This window comes from Alexandromys fortis, unplaced genomic scaffold, assembly GCF_014885135.2.
Source record: "Alexandromys fortis isolate MF-2015 unplaced genomic scaffold, M_Fortis_MF-2015_v1.1 scaffold_24, whole genome shotgun sequence".
NCBI classification, from domain to species: Eukaryota; Metazoa; Chordata; class Mammalia; order Rodentia; family Cricetidae; genus Alexandromys; species Alexandromys fortis.
The window spans coordinates 14,959,890-14,984,994 of NW_026067906.1; the positions used below are offsets into that span (position 1 = coordinate 14,959,890).

A 25,105-nucleotide genomic window follows, 5' to 3' on the forward strand; every position below is an offset into this window, starting at 1 on the left:
TCAGGGTATGATAGTTACACTCCCTCCCCACCAAGGTCTGGAAACTCCATTCTGAGATGCTTTGGGTACCTGTCTGGAGCTTGGATGTGCTAGGGGAGGTTTGCTGGGCCACCCCTGGGTCATGAATTTTTAACACGTGGTAGAACTAAAGCAGTTACTCATCCTATTGGCTCACACATTTATGTAAATAATTTAATCAATATTTGATTAGAGGTACCAAGACCTTGAAAGAAGGTTGTCAGTCAGATTGAGACATAGCTAAAATTACATGTAAATATACTCATTTTAGAATCTTTTAGAACATCTTCATTAGAAACATGTTTTTCTTTTTTAGAGAAAACATATTCCTATAACTTACTGTGGGGTGCACATGCCTGTGTGCACGTCTGTATGTGTGTGTGTGTGTTTGAAGTGTAGCTCTCACTGGTCTCGAATTTGGTGTATAGATAAGGCTGGCCTCAAATCTGTGGCAGTCTTCATGCCTCCGCTTCCTGAATGCTGGGATTAGAGACGTGTTATATTATTAAAGGTGAACTGATTGTTGGGAGTAGTTGTCTGGTCTAAAGAATAATGCTTGTAGTGTCTGGTTCCTAAATTAACTCATTTAATTTATATTTAAATAGCCCAATGACTTTTTAAAATTTATTTCATTTTTTAAAATTTTATGTGCATTGGTGTTTTGACATGGGTGTCAGGTCCCCTGGAACTGGAGTTACAGACAGTTGTGAGCTGCCATGTGGGCGCTGGGAATTGAACCTGGGTCCACTGGGAAAATAGTCAGTGGTCTTAACTGGTGAATCATATCTCCAGTCTCTGCCCAATGACTTTTTAAAGACAAGCTTTTAAGTGTTTATCTGTATGTCATTCAGGTATAGGAGTTAGGAGTTCATGGCCTCAATTTTAAAATTTTAGACTACTGGTATTTTAAGTATTCTAAAAGCTTAATACATTCTGAACGTGTTTAAATGTATTGTTGTTGGTATTTGTCTTGTGCTAAACTATGTTTCATCTTAAGTTTATGAACAGAGTTATTTGCATATAAGAAAAATTCCTTAAATGCATTATTATATTACTACTTTGAAATTTCTCTTTTGTGATGGTGTCATTCTTCTGCTAGTTTAGAAAACAATAAGCATTTTGTTATTCATTACTTAGGATTCTCTTGATAAAAGATGAATCAGTTTTAAAGAATCTAGTAATACAAGAAGCCAAGAAGAAAGAGTCTGTTCGAAATGCTGAAGCAAAAATTACTAAACTTACAGAACAACTTCAAGCAGCTGAGAAAATCCTCAGTGTTAACAGGATGTTTTTGAAGAAGCTCCAAGAACAAGTAATGCTCTTTATATAAACATTAAATGTGGTAGTCTTACTGCATTTTTAAAAAGAATTTTATTTTTATTCGTGTGTATGTGTCTGGGGTCTGCCACATGTGCTGGCGTTCACTGGAGTCAGATGGCACTGTATCCCTGGAGCTGGAGTTACAAGAAGGTTGTGAGCTGCTGGACACGGGTGCTAGGAGCTGAGCTCCAGTCCTCTGGAGAAGCAGTTAACTGCTGAGCCTTCTCTCCAGTCCTAGTACTGCATATTTTTAGAGACTCCCTCTGTGTGTGTCTTTTCTGTCTAAAGCAAAGGGGAAGAAAATGAACATACACCATCAATATATATGTAACCTGCAGTCTCTTACTGAGTGAGACATAATATTGGAGTATTTTTGGGTTGAATACCTCTAAAGCTATTGCGAGGGTATTTCCTAAGATTTTCTTTTATGTTTTCTCTTTCCAGATTCACAGAGTTCAGCAGCGTGTCACCATTAAGAAAGCTTTGACTCTGAAGTATGGCGAAGAGTTTGCTCGGGCAAAAGCAGTGGCCAGTAAAGAACTGGGGAAACGCAAACTGGAACAGGATCGTCTTGGAGTAAGTTGCTTGTAGGAATAGTTTTGGAAAGCAGGTTTTTTTGTTCTTTTGTTTTTTTAAAATACTTCTAAACTAAGAAATGTATAGAGTAACTCCAACTTTGCTGCAAATTCAGAGAAAACAGATTTCTCTATAAGATCTAGAAGAGGATATTTTTAAATGATACACGTTTGGATACTTTTAAAATTTATTTTGCATTGGCTTTAGTTTTTGTCGGTCACAGATTAACTAGCAAAAGTATGTTGACTTGTAAATTATTTGGTGCTTTTCTATTTAGTTTTATTATGCTGGTATTATATTCTACTGGCTCACAATTATCTTGTGAGGAATTGTGTGTGATTGCATAAAGTGCTGTAAAATATTTACTTCTCTCCCCCAGCCAAACAAAATGATGAGATTGGATAGTTCTCCAATATCAAGTCCAAGAAAACATTCAGCAGAATTAATTGCTATGGAAAAAAGACGATTACAAAAGCTAGAATATGAATATGCCTTGAAAATCCAAAAGTTAAAAGAAGCCCGCGCCCTCAAAGCAAAGGAACAGCACAACCTTGTTCCAGTTGTGGAAGAGGAACCTGAGTTTTCTTTACCGCAACCCTCACTTCATGATCTGACACAAGATAAATTAACCTTGGACTCAGAAGAAAACGATGTTGACGATGAAGTTTTGTCAGGTTCTAATAGAGAGCGAAGAAGATCCTTCCTAGAGTCCAATGCTTTTACTAAGCCCAACCTTAAACACACTGATACCCCTAACAAAGAGTGCATCAACAAACTCAGTAAAAGTACTGTAGAAAAGCCAGAACTTTTTCTAGGGTTAAAGATTGGTGAATTACAAAAATTATATTCAAAAGCCGACAGCTTAAAACAATTGATTTTAAAAACTACCACAGGCATTACAGAAAAGATTTTGCATGGTCAGGTAAGTGGGATTTCATATTTTGTATAAAATCTAGAGTTTACTCAGTGCCTCACTTGTGATGTAGAATTAATAGTGATGTTGGGGTTTGTTTGTTTGTTTTTTGCAGGAGATCTCTGTGGACGTGGATTTTATTACAGCACAGAGTAAAACAACAGAAGTGAAGCCATGTCCTTTCAGACCCTACCAGAGCCCTCTTCTAGTCTTCAAATCCTACAGGTATAAAAGAGAGAGTTAATAGTTTGAGTTTCAGGATTACTCTGGCTCTTAATGCTTTATGTTCAATATATTGTTACTAAATAGAAGCATTTAAATTACAGTCAACTGGAAAACAAATCTTTTTATGGAAGTCAAAAAAGTATATTGCTATTGTTCACAAATCATTTCAGAAATTATGGTTTAGCGTGTTCTTTGGGTTCAAATTCTGTTAAGTATTTTAGAACTAGAGTCTTGTGAAAAATTTCATTTATTTATTAATTTAATATTTTTTTTTTTTTTTTTTAAGATAGATCCTTACTATATAGCTGTGACTGTACTGGAACTTGCTTTATAGCCTCAAACTTGAAGTAATCCTTTTGCCTTTGCCTCCCAAGTGCTACAGCATCTTATAGCTGTGTGTTACCATTTTTTGGGCTAGTAAAGACGTTCAATTTTGAATTTTTAATATTAACACTTTTCAGTTGCATCGACCAGCCTTTAGAATATTTACTTAGAAATTCTTAGATGGCTAATGTTGTCCCACATTTTCAGAATGCTAGAAGTTTTGGACTGCTAAATGAGCGTGATTTTATGATAAAATTGTAAAGCATTTAATAGGTAGTATCAGGTCATATCCTAGCATTTGTATTGGCTGGTAATGTATACAAGAAATACTTTTAGAATAGAGCATTATTTATATTTTTTCTCTAAAATAAAGTTTTTTTATTATATTTTTTCAGTGATTGTTGTTGTTTATTTGTGCTGGGAATTGAACCTCATATATGCTAGGCAGGTACTCTGTTACTGAATGCTTCCCAGGCTTTTTTTTCCCTCCTTTCTTTTTATGAGATGGAGCCTTTTTATATCAGGTTGGCTTTCTTTGAACTCAGCCTCCAAATGCTGAGAAAGAGTTGTGCACCACCTCCCTCGGTTTTCTACTTGACGTCTCTCATGTTCTCATTATACAAGTAGCTTATTATTATTACTTATATTCTTGTTATTTGTATTACTTTTGAGTGTTGATTTGATTAGGTAAGCATTTTAACTGAGAAAGGAAAACTGAAGAAAATGTCTAGCTCTTAGAGAAATGTGTATGGACTATAAGTTGTCTATTCATTTTCTTTCTAGATTTAGTCCTTATTATCGAACCAAGGAAAAGCTTCCCCTGAGTTCAGTATCATACAGTAATATGATTGAGCCAGATCAGTGTTTCTGCCGTTTTGATTTAACGGGAACATGTAATGATGATGATTGTCAGTGGTGAGTAGTTTGCATTTGGAAGAAACATGTAGAGAAAGTTATGGTTCCGTGACTTAGATAAGTACATGGTTATCTCTTGTGCTATTTTATTTTAGGCAGCACGTGAAAGACTATACACTTAGCCGAAAACAGTTGTTCCAGGACATTCTATCATATAACCTGTCATTGATTGGCTGTTCAGAGACAAGTACTGATGAGGAAGTTGCTTCTGCAACAGGTTTGTAATGATTTCTAAATCCTATAGTGAAGTAGAAAGTACTTTATTATAAAATTTGATGCAGAAACCATAGAATACTAGCATACACTGTGAGATGGTATTGTCAAATTTCTCCCCAGATTTTGGTGCCATATAATGTCTTTTGGCTTAAAGTAATCATTATTTATAGATATGTTTATTTATTATCATTATCCAGAGTTATTGTAAAGTCACCAAACTTTATCATTCCTCATTTGGGCCTTCTATTTTTACTTAATAACGTAGTTCATTTTAGTTCATGGACTGCCAACCCCAGTAAATATTGTGGTATGGTGGGAAGGATTTGCCATAGTAATTTAATCATTGGCCTTGCTCTTTCGTAAGTCATAGGTGTTTACTGACTAGTACCTATTTAAAATCTTAAGTTATTTGCTTTATAATCTTTAATTAGTATAGTTATTGCAGTCACATTTTTCTATTAAATACAGTATCATTTTTATTTTCAGAAAAGTATGTTGAAAAACTTTTTGGAGTAAACAAAGACCGAATGTCAATGGACCAGATGGCTGTTCTCCTTGTTAGCAATGTTAATGAAAGTAAAGGTCATAGTAAGTATGTATGTGTGTGTATGGATGCATGTGTGTTTCTTATTTTTGTGTGACTGCAGACTGTCTGGCATTTCGTTTTTAAAGAGAATGTTGTCTTTTATTACCATGATCAAATAAATGTAGCTCTTTTAAAGTCTTTGATATAATAAAGAAAATACTTGGTTACATTGATTAACAATTTTCTCCTATCTGTGTTAGCACCTCCATTTACAACTTACAAAGATAAAAGAAAATGGAAGCCAAAGTTTTGTAGAAAACCTGTATCAGAGAATAATTTTAGTAGTGATGACGAGCAGTCTGCAGGACCAATTCAGTATGGTAAGAAGTTACTTCATTTGAGCTCTAGGATTATTAAGTGGTGTTCCTTTTGTCAAAATAGTAACAATTCTTTCAGTGTATCTACTAACCTAGTCTATAAAATGTATTTTCTTAAACTTGTACAGTTGGTGTTTTTCATTGTCTTAACTGCAATTGCAATATAGTTATTCGTTGTGCAGAATTAATTCTAACATTGCAGAACATTTTTATTCATTCTCTGCTCAAGAAGTAGGATGAACAAATTTAAATATATATGGTGCCTCATATATTTGCAAACATGCTTTAGTGGGGTGAGCATAGCTTCATTTGAAAACTACTGCCTTGTCAGAGTCTTGAAAGGTCATGTTCTTTTCTGCTTTATTTTGGAGTCTGTGTTTTCTGACATGGCAGTAAACTAGTGTGTGTGTGTGTGTGTGTGTGTGTGAGAGAGAGAGAGAGAGAGAGAGAGAGAGAGAGAGAGAGAGAGAGAAACCAGTGAAGAAACTCATTGTAGAGTACATCCTGCATTCTCATTTTTAGTTTGCATAATTTGTGGATTAATAATGAGGTCCAGGTACCTTCACGTGCTTATTTGTGATTATGTAATGTGTAATTCTGTAGTTGAGATGTAGAAGAAACACTTTGTAACTTTTAACTTAGTGTTCCCCCTTACACACATAGATACACAGGTCAAGGTCTCCTGTAGCCAAGGCTGGCCTTGAACTCCTGATTCTCCTGCTTCCATCTGTGGAGTGCTGGGTTTATAGGTGTGCACCATCATGGCTGTATTTTAACTTTTAGTTTAGTTTTAAAGTTATAATTCACAATTATTATTATGATTACCCTTGACATAATTAACATGTTTAATATTATTTACCAGCAGACCATAGCTCGTTTATAAGCTGAATCCTATTCTTATTTCCCTGGTGCTTGAAACAGCACCATTCGTACTTCCAGTGTCGAGGTTTGAACGGTTAATTTTCTGATAGTTCAACTTTACACCTGGAAATCTACCTTTCACTAGAATCTTCAGCTATGAGAAATTTTCCCGCCCTTGGGTTGTTAAAGAAGATATAAAGCTAATGTACTTGTTCTTACAGCCTTCCGACCAGAGAACCAAATCAATGTTCCAGCTTTGGACACTGTTGTCACTCCAGACGATGTTAGGTATTTTACCAGTGACACTGACGACATTGCTAATTTAGAAGCAAGTGTACTCGAAAATCCTTCTCATGTACAGCTTTGGCTAAAACTCGCATACAAGTGCTTGAATCAAAATGAGGGGTAAGTCAACGTCATACTGTTTTGAAATATTTATACCTTTATGTTGCCAGAGGTTTCTGTCCAACCCGATCCCACAGCCGTTCAGTCCCAAAGAAACACAGAGGTCTACATTAATCATAAACTGGTTGGACTATTTGCTCAGACTAATAATCTTTCTTACATCTTAAATTAGCCCATAATTCTTGCCTGTGTTAGTCACGTGGCTTGGTTCCTTTTACCAGTGAGGCATTCTCTTCTTCCTCTGCAACTGAGTAACATCTGCAGACTTACCATTTTCTCTTCCCAGAATCCTCCTGTTCTCGTCGCCCCGCTTCTACTTCTTGCCTGGCTACTGACCAATCAGCATTTTATTGAAACAATACAATATAAGTGACAGAGTACAAGACCATTGTCCCACAGCACCTTTATTTTTTTCTTTTATTTCACCTGTGGTCATCAGTGGAGTCTTTTTGTTTGAGACAGGATTTCACTCTGACCGAGGTTGGTCTGCAGTTTGCTTCATGGCCCAGGCAGCCAGAGTGCTGACATTGCAAATGTAAGCTATTGCACCTGGTTTGAGTGTTTTAGTTTTTGAAACAGGATCTTTTAATGTAACCTTGATTGGTCTAAAATTTGCTGTGTAAGTGAAGATGACCTTGAATTAATGCTTTCCTCTTCCAAAGTACTGAAATTACAGGTACATTACATCATTCGTGGCTTTGAATCTTTGTTTTGTTTTTTGACAAAACCAAAACTATACTGTTGTTGCTCTAAACCTAGTAGAAAAGTTTAAGAATAAAGCTTCATTTTGTGTTCATGGCTCAGTGGATAAAACTGTTAATTATTTAATGGATAATAGGTGGTAAATTCTACTGATGTTTGTTGCACATGGCTCTTTAATCTTAGTGGGTAGCTCTATGTAAGTTTGAGGCCAGCCTAGTCTACATCGTGTGAGTTCCAGGCCAGCCAAGGTTACACAGTAATAGCTTGTCTTAAAAACCAAAAAGGAGCCAGTCAGTGGTGACACACGCCTTTAATCCCAGCAGTCAGGAGGCAGAGACTGGCGGATCTCTGAGTTCAAGGACATCTAGGTCTAGAGAGTTAGTTCTAAGACAGGCTCTGAAGCTACAGAGAAACTCTCGAAAAACAAAACCAAAAGTCTTTTAGTAAAAGTTTGATGAGAATAGGAAAGATTTAAATTTTGGGTTAATTTGCAATGGAGATTAAAGTTTACTACCTTCAAATTCTGATGGAATTGGTCTTTTTTTTCTGCATGTGGTTATTTTCAAGTTATGATAAATAATATATTCAACAGCTAGTAGTTTCTGTTACAAACTTCATACTGGACTTTTTAATAGTGGAGAGCAAGCCTGGAATAATGCTTACAGTGTAATTTTAAAGTATTATGAGAAGGAGTCTACTGGGAAAGACTTATCTTAAAACTTGGTATAAACTGTTTAAGAAGGCTGTGATAAACCACAGCATACCTGAACATAGTCTTATTTAAGTTGCCTGTGTGTGATTTCCACAAGAGTGGGGTAAGTTACAGTGCTTTCTTGTCTTACTCGTTATTGAGTAAAGGACAAAAGAACTGTACATTACTCTATGAATAGGATCATGAGAGAATTATCTTCTTTAAGAAGATAGCAAGCCTTTGAGGTGAAAAGAACTATTATATTGAAAGCTTTGATATTTTGTGCCAGCAGTAGCTGGCCTTGAGAGAGAGAGAGAGTTGTTTAACTTTTCCTGTTTTCAAACAGTATAAATCATAAAAAGTTTTGCTGAATATGTACATAGATCACATTTGAAGTTGATAATCTTAGTGCTTTTATTACATTATGTTTTATCTGTGGTAAATGCTTACTGAGTTTCTACTTTTTATTACTTTTTATCATTGTGGTCCTGGCTTCCTGTAGGTTCTTAATAGAAAGTAGAGTTTTAGTTTGGTTCATTTGATTACTTAAGTAACTCTACTTAGATGTTACATGTTGTGATATATTTTATTTAGTTAGTTTCTGCACTGCTGGTGCTTGAAACCTGGTGCCATGTGCTTGCTAGGCACATGTGAGCTTCAGCCTTAACTGCTCTTATAATGGAACACTTGCCCTTTTTTTAAATGTACAGACTGTGTTCAGAATCTTTGGATTCTGCTTTGAATGTACTGGCTCGAGCACTGGAAAACAATAAAGACAATCCAGAAATTTGGTGCCATTACCTCAGATTGTTCTCAAAAAGAGGGACCAAGGAGGAGGTGCAGGAAATGTGTGAGACAGCTGTCGAGTATGCTCCTGACTATCAAAGCTTTTGGACTGTAAGTAAAAGAGCTAGCAGGCTTGTGTTTGATATGTATGCTATGTTCATAATTCCTTGGAACATCTTCATTGTTGGTATGTATCTTAATAGATTATACTTTATCAGTATGTGGATTTGCTTACCAGATTCTCAGGTTCCCAGTTACTTCTATAGGGATAGATTTTTGATGAAACATGAGGAATATTTAAAGAAGACAGATTTATTGGTTAATGAGAAAAATAATGAGATGATTAGATAAATTATTATGTAGTTTTCATTTGGACAAAGTTAAGAGAGTTTCATAAAACATGAAAAATTTTTATTTTTTAAAATTTCTTCTGTTGTATACAATTATGATTCCTGGGATTTTTTTTTATTTTTCTTCATTGTTTATGTAGTCTTACCTGTAATTTCTGCTAGTACTGTATCTTTTTTTAAAAATATTTATTTACTTATTATGTATACAATATTCTGTCTGCATGTGTGCCTGCGGGCCAGAAGAGGGCACCAGACCTCATTACAGATGATTGTGAGCCACCATGTGGTTGTGGGAATTGAACTCAGGACCTCTGGAAGAGCAGGCAATGCTCTTAACCACTGAGCCATCTCTCCAGCCCAGTACTGTATCTTTCTTTGAGAGATTTTTTTTCTTATCTAAACCTAAAATGATAATTGGTCCATTTGTGAAAAGGATTCATGTTTGTTAATATCTGAACTCAGGAATAACTTTTGTCCACTGAACTCAGGAACCATTAAATTTGATCAATTTCTAGAGGAATATGTTCTTTGTTTCTAAGTCAGCTGAGACTTAGACCAGACCCTTGTAAACGGTAAGCACCCATAACACCACCGAGTCACATCCCAGTGCCAGAGACAAATTTATCAACGTTACTTTGTTTTTTTCCTTTGATACTGAATTTCCTATGTTGGTTAGCTTGGCTCAAACTCAAGTTAAAATAGTGCTCCTTCCTCAGCTTTGTGGCAATTCTGTGCCAACAGGCCTCATGTTTGTCATTTATTTTGTGAACATGAATTTGGATAGCACAATACTTCTTAATAAATGAACTGATTACTATATCTTGTCCTTTTTGAGTTGAGATGCTGAGTAGACTTGAATAGCAAAGGCTTTATTTGTTTAGAATCTGGAGGCTTATACTGAAGTTGTTGCTGTTGATAATCACAAGATTTTCCAAGGAAAGAATATTAAAAAGATACATATTTTTCTTAAATTTGCTTGATCTTTAATGTGATGTGCATTTCTAATACAGATGCTCTTTTTAAATTTTTTTATATTTTGTGTGTATGAGTGCTTTGCCTGCATGTATGTCTGTGTACCACTTGTGTGTCTGTTGACGTGGGTGTTAGAGGATGTGGAACCCCTGGGTCTATTACAGATCATTGTGAGCCATATGTGGGTGGTGGGAATTGAACCTCAGACCTCTGCAGCAGCTCTTAACTGAGGTGTCTCCAGCCCACAGATGCTATTCTTCTGATATAAATAGTCACCTCCATATGCAGCACAGACTGTATGATCATAAATGTAAGCTTTGTGTATGTATCGTGGTCTTGTCACTGTGTGTTGACTCAGATGCAGTGAATTCCTCTCAGGGATGATCTGGATAGTGCATCTTATTGATTTAGTTATATATATGATTTTTGTGAAAGAAGGACAGATTAGGATATTACACTGGAAAGTAGAGTTATACATTCTTATAGTTACTCTTTATAAATTGTACATCTGTTGAAGCAGTCAGTGTCTTAATTGAAAGACAAAAATTAACGTGTTTATTCTGTATAGCAAGATTAATTATTTGAAACTCTTTGGATCAGTTTCTACACCTAGAAAGCACCTTTGAAGAAAAGGATTACGTATGTGAGAGGATGGTACAATTTCTGATGGGAGCGGCCAAGCGGGAAATATCAGATATTCTGTCGTTTCAGCTTTTAGAGGCTCTTTTGTTTAGAGTTCAACTGCACATATTCACTGGGAGGTGTCAAAGCGCACTTGCAATTTTACAGGTAAACATGTATTTTAGTGTTTAACTTTGTGGAAAGTGTGTGTACTGGTCTAAGATGTGAGAAACATTGCTGGATTGTAAGGCCAGGTTTGGGATTGAATCCCTGTTTTGTTAGGTGCATGTAAGTTGTAATGGCATTCTACTTTTGTTTGGTTGGCACACTGTCTTTTTTAGAGTTCTTACAAGGAAACATGGGAAGATTGGTTTAGGTACTCAATAACTAAACCTTAAAATACAACCTGAAAGGATAAAGAAAATCACCTGTATTGATTTGGACTTGGGTGTGTGTTTTTTCACTGTGTTTTGTTTTGTCTTTTACTTATTAGATTTTAAGTGTAAGGAAACGTAATACTTTTCATCCTATTTCACTAGTACATCATAAACTAAGGTAGTATATATAATCTGTGTTAATCTCTATAAGAATTTTCATTTACAAGCTGGGTGGTGCTAGCACACACCTTTAATCCCAGCACTCAGGAGGCAGAGGCAGGGGGATCTTTGTGAGTTTGAAGCTAATCTGGTCTACAGAGTAAGCTTTAGCACAGCCAGAGTTACCCAGAGAAACCCTATCACAGGGGGAAAAAAGGCAACCAAAAAAAAAAGAAAAAGATTTTTTTTTAACTTATATATTTAAGAATCACTTAAAATATAACAGTTTTATTCTTTAGATTTGAATCTTATTGTGGATAGGAACGTATTTTTAAAATCACTTTCAAATTATTTTTATTTTCCCTAGAATGCATTAAAATTGGCTAATGATGCAATTGTAGCTGAGTACCTTAAGACAGATGATCGCTGTCTGGCGTGGCTGGCCTACATACATCTTATTGAATTTAATAGTCTCCCTTCAAAACTTTATGATCCATCCAATGACAATCCTTCAAGAATTGTTAACACAGAGCCATTTGTAATGCCATGGCAAGGGGTTCAAGATGTAAAGACTAATCCTGACTTATTATTAGCAGTTTTTGAAGGTAAGTGATATTTATAAATTATAACACCAACCATTACAAGTTACAAAACCAATGTTTAGCACATCAGTCATTTATTCATTATGATTCTACATAAAATAGAATAATTTAAATAGTAGTTACAGTTTATTATCTGAATATTTTTAATATTACTAAATTAAGATAGTCATTACTCTATGAAAATAAAAAGTTAACGTTATGGTTTTATTTAATTATGGCAAAGAATATCAGATAAATGTGTTGTTAATAAATACAAGTGCATCTAAATGTAGGCACTTCCTGATAGTATAACTGTCATAGAGGAGTTATAGAATTGGACTGGAAAACTAGATTTTCTTATTTATTTCATTTTTGTTTTGGCAGTCCTTTAAGGTGGAAGCTTCAAGACTATTTTTTTTAATCTAGTTAATATTTTCTCCATCAGTGAGTTTTATGACTATTATATTCTAAACTTGAATCTGCCAGTGAACATATATTAAAGTTTAAAACCTGTTCCTCCTTAAAAATAAGTATGAAGTGTATATAATCATTGTCAGATCTATGTGTTGACATTAAGTATATAAAGCCATATTTAATGTATTAGCATTGTAGTGTAAATTGTATGCTACAGAAGAAAGAATTATTTGGTGCAAGTCCTGCCCTCAAAAATGAGAGATTATTGTAGGCTTACAGACTCGAGGAAAGTGTCTGAGAGTTGGAACTGAGCTTTGAAGCAGGACTGTGATGTGCCCGATGGGTCTGTCTCAAAGACTCAACCTGTGCTTATTTCTCTGTATTTCTTGAGCTCTTTAGATGGATTCTTATAATTGACTAAGTGCTTAGTAAATCCTTGTTGAATAACCCAGTAGAGAAAGGAAAGACGGGTCATTCCTGTTAGAGGAGCTAGGGAAATGAAAAGCAAGCTAATAAGAGTTTATGTAGTGAATTTAAAGAGAAATTTGAAGGAGAGTCCTTATAAAAGAATTTTGCTGGACAACGAAAAGATTTTAAGACCTTTTAAAGGGTTATAGAATTGACTGATAAGAGATTCTTTAAGGAGAGAATGGTTGAAATTTTACTATATATAGGAAAACAAACCAGAATGAGATTTCTGTGACTGAGGTATAAGAAAAAGCCAGTGAGATGGCTATGGATAAAGGCACTTGTGTCTAAGACTGATGCCGATAATCCATTCCCAGAGCACACATGATGGGAGGAGAGACTGAATTTTTGCAACTAGTCCTCTGACCTCCACAGGAGTGCTTTGCCATGTGCTTGTGTTATGCAAAGGAACATTAAAAAATGAGGGAAAGATCTAATTTAGGGAAGACATTGAAGTAGCTATGAAACAGCAAAGGAAGTTGCCAGTCAAGTGATCAGAGAAAGATTGGAGGCAGAGGCAGGTGGATCTCTGTGAGTTTGAGGCCAGCCTGGTCTACAACAAGCTCCAAAGCTACAGAGAAACCGTGTCTCCGAAAACAAACAAACAAACAAACAAAAAAAAAAGAGAGAGAGAGAGATAATTTTGTGGTTTTATTTTTGGAATAGGTTTTGAGGAATTTAAGATAATTGCAGACACTAAGTAAAAATAGGGCTCTCGTATGAGACAGTTTTACTCTTAATATAAAGTAAGGTGATATATAAAAGGTTAGAAGTTTGGTGATACCTGAAGCTTCTTATTTGGGTGAATATCAGGATTAAGTGAAGATGAAAAGGATGATGGGCGAGTAAAGGCTAGGGTTTTCTTTTCTCTTGAACTCTTAGAGTTTTTACAGCATAGTCAACGAGTGGTTGTTTGGTTCACGTTGTGACGTTTTGTGGTAGATGCGGTGAAAGCTTGTACAGATGAGAGCCTTTCCAGTGGGGAAAGAGTAGAGGTCTGCCTTCCACTGTACACAAACATGATTGCTCTGCACCAGCTCCTAGAGAGGTAAGGCTGCATTAATAAACAACTCTATTGAAGGTCATCTTTGCGCAGGTGTTCAGCCATCTTTCTTTTCTTAAGGTATGAGGCGGCAGCAGAGCTGTGCCAAAGCTTACTGGAGTCGTGTCCCGCAAACTGCCAGTTACTGGAGACCCTGGCTGCTTTGTATTTGAAAACAGATGAGTATGACAAAGCCAGGATGGTGTGGCTCACCGCATTTGAAAAGAATTCTCAGAATGCAGAAATTTTTTATCATCTGTGCAAATTTTTCATCTTGCAGGTAAAAATAATTCTTAAATGTGATGGTTTTTTATTTTTATTCCTTTATCACTGACTTCTCTTGGAAGTATATCCTTCTTGGTCCTTCTGCCCTCTGTAGGTTAAGCTAGATTTTCCTGGTTTTGCTGCAGTTTTACCATTGTCTCTGAACTCATCAAGAACACAAACTGTTACTCATGTTTATCCCCAAGTGTCCTTGCCAGTGGGATATGTGATAGCTGCTTAAGATCTTAGCAGGTGAATGGGACCTGGGGATAATATTAGACACACTGTTTAATGATTAGTTGATTTTAATTCACAGTTGTTTCAAGTTCATTTCTGTTGCGGTGATTAAAAAAGAAAAAACAAAAAGCAACCTGGCAAGCAGCTTAAGGGAAAACAGGGCTCATGGTTCCCGGGGTTACTTCAGCACCTGGAGTGTCAAGCAGCCAGTCATCCAGTCACAGTCAGGAGCAGAGAAGGGTGTGCGAATGTGTGCTTGTTAGCGCTCGCTTGTGCACACTTGCTAGTTCTGGTCCCCTCTGCTTGGGAATGGTACCATCCATAGTGAATTCCCACATGTCAACCAATCTAAGTAGTTCCCCTGAGACTCTTCTCCACAGATCGTCCCCCTGAGAGTCTCTTTTTCACAAATCAGCCATCTAGACAGTTGCACTGAGACTCTCTTCCCCACAGGTCAGTCATCTAGACAGTCCCACTGAGACTCTTCCCCACAGATCAGCCATCTAGACAGTCCCCCCTGAGAGACTCTTCCCTTCAGGTCAGCCATCTAGGCGGTCCCACTTAGACTCTCTTCCTCGGGGGTTTTAGATTGTCTGAAGCTGACATTTAGAACCAATCATCACAAGTGAAGATGGTGTCTTAAACTTACTCATTTTGTCCCCATCTGCCCAAGAAATATAGTCTCATCCTGATTTTTTTTTTAGAAAAAAACAAAACTTTCAAACATTTTTATTGATTATTATAAACCTGATATGTGTCACTCCTTTTTTTTTTTTTAAATAGAACCAAGGTGATAATCTTCTTCCATTTTTGCGACAATTTATTGCATCCTTCTTTAAACCTGGGTTTGAGAAGTATAGTAACGTGGACTTATTCCGGTGAGTTGTGTAAATTTTGATTTGTTGTGTGAGAGACTATAGGTCAATGAGAAACCCTGTCTCAAAAAACAAACAACAAAACTCTTAGTTTAACACATTACCTTCTCCAGCCTCTGAAATGTTTTGTGAACAGCTTTAGAGGATTTTTTTCCTCACCTGTGGGTTTCTCAGTAGCTCTGTATCTACTACCCTTGCTCTGCTGGGAGCTCTGTCCCAACATTAAAAGATACATCAGGTCATAAAAAATGATCTTGTGGAAGATTTTAAGCTTTTCTTCCTCTTCATTTCTCTGTAGGGGACCAGTAGTGTTTTGTTTCTTTGAGCCAGAAAATACTTCAGGTTTGCAGGACATTTTATTACTTCAAATGCATCTGTAATGTAGTAAAAAAGAAAAAACAAAGAGCCCTCAAACAATATGTAAATGAATGGGCGTGTTCCAGTAAAGTTTGTTTATAAAAATAAAGTTTGCTGACTGTGAGGAAAAACATAATCAAAAAGAAACTGTTTATGATATTCTGTTACTGTGTTTGACTGCAAGGGACACCTATGTAAAATATAGCCTTAATTTGTTTTCTTTTAAGATTTAAAAAGTTATAAATTGTGTCTGTGTGTGTGTGTGTGTGTGTGTGCGTGCGTGTGTAAATGCAATACTCAAGGTGTCAAAAAGGAGGTATTGGGTCTCCCCAGAGCTGTAAGAGCAGCCAGCACTCGCTCTTAACACTGAGCCATCTCTCCAGCTCCTATAAGAATCCTTATAGAAAATACTGATGAGCGAAAATCAAGCCTTGTTTTTGTGTTAGCAAGTCAAATAATATGTGCAAATTCCTTTTTAGATATTACCTCCACCTTTCCTTCCCCAGTCTACCAGTTACAATAAACAACCTATAATGTCAATCACATTTGGTTTTAACTAACCCAGGCTTTTTGGGTTTTGCCTGTTTATATGGCTATACACCAGGTGTGTGCCTAGAACCTGAGGAGGCCAGAAAGAGGGCTTTGGATGCTCTGGAACTATAATTCCAGATGGTTGTGAGCTGCCAAATTGGCTAATAAAATCCAGAGCCCTGGATATTGGGAATTGTTCTCCCAAGTTCTTTGGGAGAGCAGCCAGTGATTTTAAAACCTAAGTTCTCTGTCCAACTATCTCCCAATGACTCTGATTAAAAAAAAGAAAAAATTAGTCTGTTTAGCTCAGATTTTTTTCTTTGTAAATTTGAACCTTTACATCTTGTCAGTTAATTTTCCTAATTTTGGCATCTTCTAAAAAATTCTTTAGCTTGGCACACACTTTTTAATCCCAGCACCAGAGGCAGAGGCAGGTAGATCTCTGAGTCTGAGGCCAGCCTGGTCTGTAAACGATTTCTTTACCACTTGTTAACAAACAAAATCCATGCACAAATCCCAGAGAACAAAAGGGGAATCTGAGCTGAATCACAAGCCACTGCTAACACCCATGGTCGCTCACACCTCAGTGGAAGGAGATACCCTTTCTCCCTGTCACGTCTGTCCTAGTGTAAAGCCCACCTCTTAGACTAAAGCGCTCTTTTCAATTGGATGTCGGACAGGTAACAATTCCCATAACATCTCCCCTTTTTTCTTTAAGAAGGAAAGGTTCTAACTGTAGCATAGTAAAATTATGTAACAATAAGAATTATTATCAAGTATTGTCCAAATAGAAAGGAAAGGCAATAACTTTAACAAAAATGAAACTACATACAAGAACAATTATCAAGTAAATCTGTTTTAAATGTCAAGTCCATAAATAATGGGCAAATTTATAGAGATTACTCCATTAGCTGTCCTCTCCTGAAGAGTTTAAAGTTTTGAACCTAATATGCCTTGCAACAAAATTCGTAAGAACTGTAACTGCCTACACTGGTCTACAGAGTGAGTGAGTTCCAGAACAGCCAAGGCTACACTGAGAAACCCTGTCTCAAAAAAACCAAAGCAACAATGAAAACGAAACAAATTCTTTGGTATATACACATTAATATTTTAAATATAGTTACAGCAAAAACAGTTTTAAATATGAATTAATAAAAGAAAAATACAAAGAATTCAGTTTGGTTCCCTCTTCCATACCCAGTTTTATTTTTTTATTTTTTTTAATTAAATTGGTTTGTTTTCAAACTTTGGCAAAAGACTAATTCAGGGCCAAACAAAACCCTTTATAGACTTGTGTTCTGGTTTTCCCTTGGGCATGGAGGTAATTAGTTTAGCTTAAAAGGGAATGATGCCAGATTTTGCCTTGGTAACTAATCAAAGGTCTTTAGATCTACTTGAGGCTAGCTTAATTGAGCACAATAAAAAAACAGTAGCAATAAAAATTTGGAGCTAGATTGGCTCTAAATCATCTTACTGTTTTTTACTGAGACATCTTGCTTTATTAAATTCTTTTGTGAAATAATCATATATCACCAAGAACTAAGAAAAGACATCTGCATTTTTCAAAGTTCTTGTTAGCCAGGCATGGTGGCACACTCCTGTGATCCAAGCACTTGTGAGGTGGAGGATGTAAGTTTAAGACCAGCCTGGGCTACATAGTGAGAAAAGAAATTGTTTATTTTTTTGAGTTAAATATTAGAAGAATGTCAATAAATGATGTAATGTTTGGCACTGCTATTTTTATATATATAAACTTTATGTTTATATATGTTTTTAATTCTACATTATAATCATTTAATTAGTAGAAATCAGTGTTCATGATATAATCTCCTGCCCCCTTTTTTTGTTGCTGTTGTTTTTTGAGACAGGGTTTCTTTGCACATCTCTGGCTGTCCTGGAACTCACTCTGTAGGCCAGGCTGGCCTCGAACTCACAGAGATCCACATGCCTCTTCCTTCCAAGTGCTAGGATTGAAGGCATGCGCCACCACCTGGCTTCAAGATATAATTTTATGGCAGAAATTATAAAGTAAAATATGTGCTGTAATACGTACCTGAAAGTAAATTTGGTGAACTTTTTCTTTTTTTAAAGGTTGTATTTATTATGTATACAACATTCTCCCTCCATGTATGCCCATACACCAGAGAAGGGCTAGATCTCATTACAGATGGTTGTGAGCCACCATATGGTTGCTGGGAATTGAACTCAGGACCTCTGGAAGAGCAGTCAGTGCTCCTAACCACTGAGCCATCTCTCCAGCCCTGATCAACCTTTTCTCTATAACATTTAGTATAAAAGATGACAAACAGTAAGAAGTATTTCATTGTTTCAAATAAATTTAGAAAGTTAAGTTGGTGTTTTCATTCACTTTGAGGAAGTTACCCTAGAGATTATACAGTTTTATGTCTTTTAGATTTTCTTTTTTAAGATTTTATTTATTACATATACAATACAGTGACATATACAATACAGTGTTCCGCCTCCATGTCAGAAGAGGACACCATATCTCATTGTAGATGGTTGTGAGCCACCATGTGGTTGCTGGGAATTGAACTCAGGACCTCAGGAAGAACAGTCAGTGTCCTTAACCTCTGAGCCATCTCTCCAGCCCTATGTCTTTTAGATTTAATGTCAACAGGGGATTCTAAAATCCTTGGAAATCTAGTGGGTAACTCAGGGTAATGGAGCTAGCTGTGATAGTTGGGATGCCCGCACTTCAGATGTCCTGTGTTGCTGCCTTCCCACAGGCTGGGCCAGCCCTTTAATACTTTTTCCTGTGCAGTCCTTTTCTAATCTAATGTCAGTGATTATACTAGATTGCCATTTCAAGATTAGATGACTCTGAGACTCTGGAGTTACACATAAAGAGGTTCAGATTCATTGGAAGGGAAACTGAAGTAGTGGAAGTCAAATAAATAGACTTCTTATTTGAGTGTCTAAGAACCTTTTAGTAGTCTTTTTCTTTTTTTTGAAAGGGGGTGATAGAATCCAGAGCATTCTCTGCTTTGTTTGATGATGCCTCTTTCTGATAAATGCTTTTACGCAATATTTTGTTTGTTATATCTGAACTAAACTTCTGTGTTGTGTGCTTGCGCGCACGTGTGTGTGTGTGTGTGTGTGTGTGTGTGTGTGTGTGTATGCGCACGCACATGTGTGCACGGAAGATTGAGATAGCAGGTTTTGTAAGCACTTTCCCCCCCTAGAAGAATGTACAGATTTTGTGGAGATTTCAGATACTTAGTAATCTGATTTGGTCTTTATTTTTAATTTGGTTTAATTAGATGATTTTTTTAAGTTTTGGGGATAGAATTACAAATTTATTTGGGAGAGTTAGTTCATATTGGTATAAAAGTAAAATTTTCAGTAAGTATAATTTTAGAAAAGTTCATATTTTGTAGAAATATTTCAATTAAGTTGAGATCAAAGATTATCTGTGTTAGTATTTTAACCCATGTGTGCCTAGGCATAGTTTCATACAATGTTGGGATTTTCTTCTTTCAGATATCTCTTAAATATCCCAGGACCACTTGACATTCCAGCCTGTTTATGTAAAGGGAATTTTGATGATGATATATTTAACAACCAAGTTCCTTATTTGTGGCTGATTTACTGGTGAGACATTACCTACTGTGGAGAGGAACATTACATGTTAAGCCTATCTTGTATTTGTAGCTGATGTTGATTACTGAGTTATTGTGCATTAAAAGCCTGCCTCACTGAAGCAAATTTAAAGAGATGCCAAGGCTGGTTATTTACAAGACAAAAGCAAGTAGACTTTACTGTAATATTATCTGTGGTGTTTAAGTGTACATTGTCATTCTGTAACCTAACAAAATCAAACTGTAAACATTTTTCTTCATTCCTTAAACAGCCTTTGTCATCCTCTTCAATCAAGTATTAAGGAGACAGTAGAAGCATATGAGGCAGCATTGGGGGTGGCCATGAGGTCTGATATAGTGCAGAAGATTTGGATGGAGTAAGTTTAGTCCTTTTTATGGATGGGATTTTTAGAATAATCCTATGGTGGGGAAAAGGGTGATCAGCTTTTTGGTGAGTTACTGGCTTAATTATTCTAAAGTAAAATGTTTTTCTTTTGGCAGTTATCTTGTCTTTGCCAATAATAGAGCTGCTGGATCCAGAAACAAAGTCCAAGAATTCAAATTTTTTACTGACTTAGTGAATAGATGTTTGGTTACTGTCCCTGCCCGATACCCCATCCCTTTTAGCAGTGCTGATTACTGGTCCAACTATGAATTTCATAATCGGGTAAGAACTTAATTTTTTCCTTTAGATGTTTGTATATAACAGAAAATTGAGTAATAACAGCAAAGCAGAACTGCTGCTTTATATCAAGAGCTTTTCCTGGGACCACTGTCCTAACATTCGCTGTCATTCCTGTCTTCAGTTCTTTTTGCTTCCAAGTCCTAGAAAAGGTGCCCTGTTAGGCCCCATAGCATCAGTGTATCCATTGTAGCTGATCTGTTTGCTAAGTTCTGTCAAGCAAATGCAGCTACAGGGCATAACAAAGCTGAAAATGAGGAGCTGTTTACATTTATAATAGTAAAGTCTGATTAACGATACATTCACAAAGGGTCTTTTATAGGAATGAGGTGTTGTTTACATTTATAATAGTGAAACCTGATTCATGATGCACTCACAATGGTATGTTATAGGTAATGAAACAAAGTGCTTTTTTCTCTTTCAGTCGCATTTCAGTCAACATATAATGCACTCCAAAGCTCCTACTTACCAAAGCTCACGGTAGACTTAGATACTCTCACCCCATCTCACCCCTAGGTTTGTTCTGCGCTAATCAGGATAACCAGTTACTGTATGTTGTGCTTCTGTGCCATTCTTTATCCCAGAGACTATAAACAGTACATGGACAGTAAGTCATGTTTTCTCACAGGATTCCAGGAGCAACACGTGGCAAGTACAATTAGCCCTCTTCACTTGCCCAGCAGTACAGCAAGTAAAGGTAGACTCAGGACAGAAAACTCAGACTCCTGGCTTCCTGTCAGTGCTCTGTCTGTTGCGCTCATAGACCAGAGTCTAATATGTAGTTATGAAAGTGGCTAGTATAATTAATGGTAATTAATTACACATTATAATTTGTACATTTGTGTCTTAATGACTTTTTCATTAAAATACATACACTAACTAGATTCTGCTTTGTAGTTGCATACTCATTCCCTCCCTCAACCTTCACAGGTTATTTTCTTTTATTTGAGCTGTGTTCCAAAGACTCAGCATTCCAAAACCTTGGAACGCTTTTGCTCTGTTATGCCAACTAATTCTCGACTTGCACTGAGGTAAGAAAAATTTTGGTTCTCAGCTCAGAAGTATAGGCCCTTCATATGAAATTATTCTTGAAAACTTGATAGACTATGTGGTTCTCCCCTTTCCTCATGGACACATACTACTTTATCTCAGAATTGTTAAATCATATTTAGTTATTCATACAAAAGCCAATGTGAAAAATCTGGTCATTTCAGAGAACTATAGCATTAGAATATGCATTTTTAAAGCAGTAGGCCTGTTTTACGTGGTAGGGGGAATATGAAGAGATTTTCATGGCAGTTATTCAAATACTTAGCAGGTAATGGAATCTCATAGATTGGCGACATAAAATCAAGATTCCTAAACTTAAGCTTTCAAACTGTATTCAAACACTGCCCTGGGTTTTCCTACGCTCTGTTAGAGTCAGAGAATTTCAGAACACGTTGTGGTTGTTCTGTCAGGGTAAACCTTGAGTTTACTTTCAAAAACAAGCTTGTAATTTTTATGGAGTACTTAACCTGTCCTTGCTTAGGCATCCACTGGTACCGTCATCTCTGCTTGACTGTGACTTACCATATAGCTGCTTCTACAGTTTATAAGATACCTAAAATGCTGTTTGGATATTCTCTTGTGTTTTAAAGTATGTTCTCCATACTGTGATGCATGCAATACATATACATATACACATATGCGCGTGTACGCACACACATATGAGTCAAGTTTTTAAGAAAATTAGCCATATTGTTCATGGCTAATAATTAAATTTCATAGCATCCATGTTAATCTTCAGAAGCCAATTGTGGAAATTTAAATAAGAAAATTATCTTTGCTAAGCATGTGAAGCAGAAAATATGATTGTATTTTGGTTCTGTTTGTATTTAGTGTCTATTACGATAAGCATTTTAGAACATAGGAGTTTAAAGCATTTTAGAACATAGGAGTTTAGTTGCAGGTAAACCACAGTCTTTGTTTTGGTGCATTCTTCCTGTGGTTATCCCTGTTACTCCCCCTGCCATGAGAATAAGAACTTAACTCTTAGCCATTATATTTCCATTTTAGTTCCAGAAATATTCAATATTAAATATGCTATTTGCTCTATGAAGGAAAAATAATTTTAAAAATTGCATTAGTTATTGAGTTGAAGGTTATATAATGAGATTGCTTTTGTTTTCTGCAGGAGTACATGAGCCTTTTGTTATTGAAGATAACCGTAACAGTAGTTAGCACATTCTGATCCTGGGACAGTTGTCATAAGAGATATTCTATAAATATCTGCTGAATGTCCCTAATAGGATTTCATTGACCAATGTTTGTACCTTGTCGTGTATTCTGTCATAGAGCGTATTTGGGGTGCCCTATACGTTGAATGCTTTGTTCATTTTCCTGAATGTACTTTACAGGCTGCTTCAGCACGAATGGGAAGAAAGCAATGTTCAGATTCTGAAACTTCAAGCCAAGATGTTTACATATAATATCCCAACATGCCTGGCCACCTGGAAAATGTAATGCAACAATCATGTACATGTTTTTATAGCTATGTTTTTATTTGTAAGGGTTGCTCCAGACAGGTAAATCTGAAATAGCATCTTTTCTCCCATCCCGTAGGCAGGCCTAATATAGAGTTGTTTGGGGCACTTGCTATAGTTTTAATACCTAAGTGAGTAAAATTCTTACTAATAGCTGCCTCTACAATCTTAAAAAAAGTAATAATAAGGACATCACTTTAATGAGGGAAAACATTTAGATATCTAATAATACAGTATTAGACACTTTAGGACATCTTTAAATTGTAGGGTTTTCCCTGTTATAGTCTGGTTTCTTTCTTATTTTAAAGGTGTTAATGCCAGTTTTTTTTATTTTAATCTTAACTAGTTTTGAGTTGTATTTATTCTTTTTCCCCCCCCCCCCCATGAATCTTATTCATGTTCAAAAACACTGGTCTGTTTTATTCTCGTAAAGTTGATAAAACTTGTTGAATTTTTCTTTTCACTATAGGTTACACTCCTTGGAAGTTTAGCGTGTTACTTTCAGGAAGTTTTGTACTCAGATTACCACAATCAGTGTTCTGCCAGTGGTGGTGTCTCACTTTGTTTGAAGATATATAAATTTTTCCCCCTTTTCTATATTCCTTTTTTCCCTTAGAGCCATTGCTGCTGAGATTGTTCTAAAGGGACAAAGAGAGGTAAGCCATCTGTTACTGAATTATCAGACGGACCACGTTTTTCCATTTAGCTATTCTGCCCTTTTTCGGCCTTTCGCTTTAAAAGGATTAAAGATAGAAGTTAGCATTCTCAGAACTCTACTTGGAATCTCTAAAGCCCAAGACAAGCATTTTTGACTTGAATGTTAGTATACTGTAAAGTTCTGCCTTGAAGTGGACAGGATTGTGAAGGTGTTGTCCATGGTGTTTCTGATGACAGTGTGTCTGTCTATCTTATAGGTCCACCGTTTATATCAGAGAGCCTTGCAGAAGTTACCTCTTTGTGCGTCACTGTGGAAAGATGTAATGCTTTTATCTTTTATTTTATCTTGACGTTTTCCTATAAATTTTCTGCATGTGCCATATCCATTGATGTGGTAAATGCTCAACCCTAGCTGTCTCTTACTTCTCCGCTTCCCTGTCTTTTACAGCAACTCTTGTTTGAAGCATCAGAAGGAGGTAAAACTGATAACCTGAGAAAACTAGTTTCCAAGTGCCAAGAGATTGGAGTCAGCCTAAATGAGCTCTTAAATTTAAACAGTAACAAAACAGAAAGCAAGAATCACTGAACACTGGGTGCAGTCAGTTCTAAGCCCTTATAATAATTGCCAAAATTATTCGAATGATTCTTCAAGATTAGGCTGATCCCTGGCTAAGGTCTGTGTAAGGCAGACGAGCATTCTTGATCATATCAAGTTCCCTACAATATCCTATTTTTAAAACCGGAAGCAATGAACATGAATGACACTCTTGGAATGGATAAATGAACTTCCTGTTTGGCCTGCTTCTAGGCCCTGCCAGATTCTCTAACATCATGTACGTAAGTATAGCTCCTCAAAATGACTGACGTTTATTTTTATTTTACTTTGTTTTTGGTTTTGTTTTTTACTTTCCCTACCTTTATGTTGTGCTATTCCTGGTCCACTTGACACTCTCTGATGCCTGAGAGATTCTTGTTTGGGATTTAGTTTCCAGGGCCGTGTTTACAGTAAAGAAGCAGGCAGTCCCTTTTAGTTCCTCCTCTTAAAATCTCTGAGATTCTTCATTTCAGGGTTTCAAACGTAAGCAGTCTATCTTAAGGAAAGTGTACTGCCATGACCCCAAGTCTGCTAGTTGCACTTGAGTGTTCTAGCAGGGTTGTTCATTGCCCTTCCTACGCTCTGGACTCCTTGCCGAAACTGTTTAACTTGAAGATTTAAAGAAACGATTGCAAATGCCATGCATCAGAACCTAAGAGTGGTCAAATATTATGTGCAATTTTTTTGTAAAGAAATTAATTTATAATAAAGTTTAACAGTTTAAAGAAGTTAATATTTGAACTGCTTTGTATTGAAATACTACTCTGTAGTATTAAATTGTTTACATACAAACTATTTTAATATAAGTTAACTTTTTAAACATGTTGCTGTCTTTATTCACTTCTCACTCTGGTGGGAAAAGGTTGAAGTAGGAGATAGGGTTGTTTCCCATGACATCACTTTCTTCCTCTCTAGTTCCTTTCCCATTTAGAACAACAGTGAAA

General features: G+C 36.2%; 1 protein-coding gene across 1 annotated transcript in view; it reads left to right on the forward strand.

Annotated features, from left to right (window-relative positions):
• The window catches only part of Zfc3h1 (zinc finger C3H1-type containing), a 51,924-nt gene extending 27,030 nt beyond the window's left edge, over positions 1 to 24,894 (forward strand). The window contains exons 13-35 of the mRNA XM_050135453.1: positions 1,156 to 1,330; positions 1,783 to 1,914; positions 2,294 to 2,836; positions 2,943 to 3,052; positions 4,160 to 4,291; positions 4,387 to 4,508; positions 4,994 to 5,095; positions 5,294 to 5,413; positions 6,493 to 6,676; positions 8,780 to 8,966; positions 10,778 to 10,966; positions 11,702 to 11,939; positions 13,740 to 13,845; positions 13,921 to 14,119; positions 15,124 to 15,218; positions 19,605 to 19,715; positions 19,975 to 20,079; positions 20,204 to 20,369; positions 21,315 to 21,415; positions 22,784 to 22,885; positions 23,526 to 23,565; positions 23,824 to 23,886; positions 24,015 to 24,894. Of these exons, the coding sequence (XP_049991410.1) occupies positions 1,156 to 1,330; positions 1,783 to 1,914; positions 2,294 to 2,836; positions 2,943 to 3,052; positions 4,160 to 4,291; positions 4,387 to 4,508; positions 4,994 to 5,095; positions 5,294 to 5,413; positions 6,493 to 6,676; positions 8,780 to 8,966; positions 10,778 to 10,966; positions 11,702 to 11,939; positions 13,740 to 13,845; positions 13,921 to 14,119; positions 15,124 to 15,218; positions 19,605 to 19,715; positions 19,975 to 20,079; positions 20,204 to 20,369; positions 21,315 to 21,415; positions 22,784 to 22,885; positions 23,526 to 23,565; positions 23,824 to 23,886; positions 24,015 to 24,152 (3,460 nt within the window). The 3' untranslated portion in view covers positions 24,153 to 24,894. The remainder of the gene's footprint in view (positions 1 to 1,155; positions 1,331 to 1,782; positions 1,915 to 2,293; positions 2,837 to 2,942; positions 3,053 to 4,159; positions 4,292 to 4,386; positions 4,509 to 4,993; positions 5,096 to 5,293; positions 5,414 to 6,492; positions 6,677 to 8,779; positions 8,967 to 10,777; positions 10,967 to 11,701; positions 11,940 to 13,739; positions 13,846 to 13,920; positions 14,120 to 15,123; positions 15,219 to 19,604; positions 19,716 to 19,974; positions 20,080 to 20,203; positions 20,370 to 21,314; positions 21,416 to 22,783; positions 22,886 to 23,525; positions 23,566 to 23,823; positions 23,887 to 24,014) is intronic.
• Positions 24,895 to 25,105: the final 211 nt, after the last annotated feature.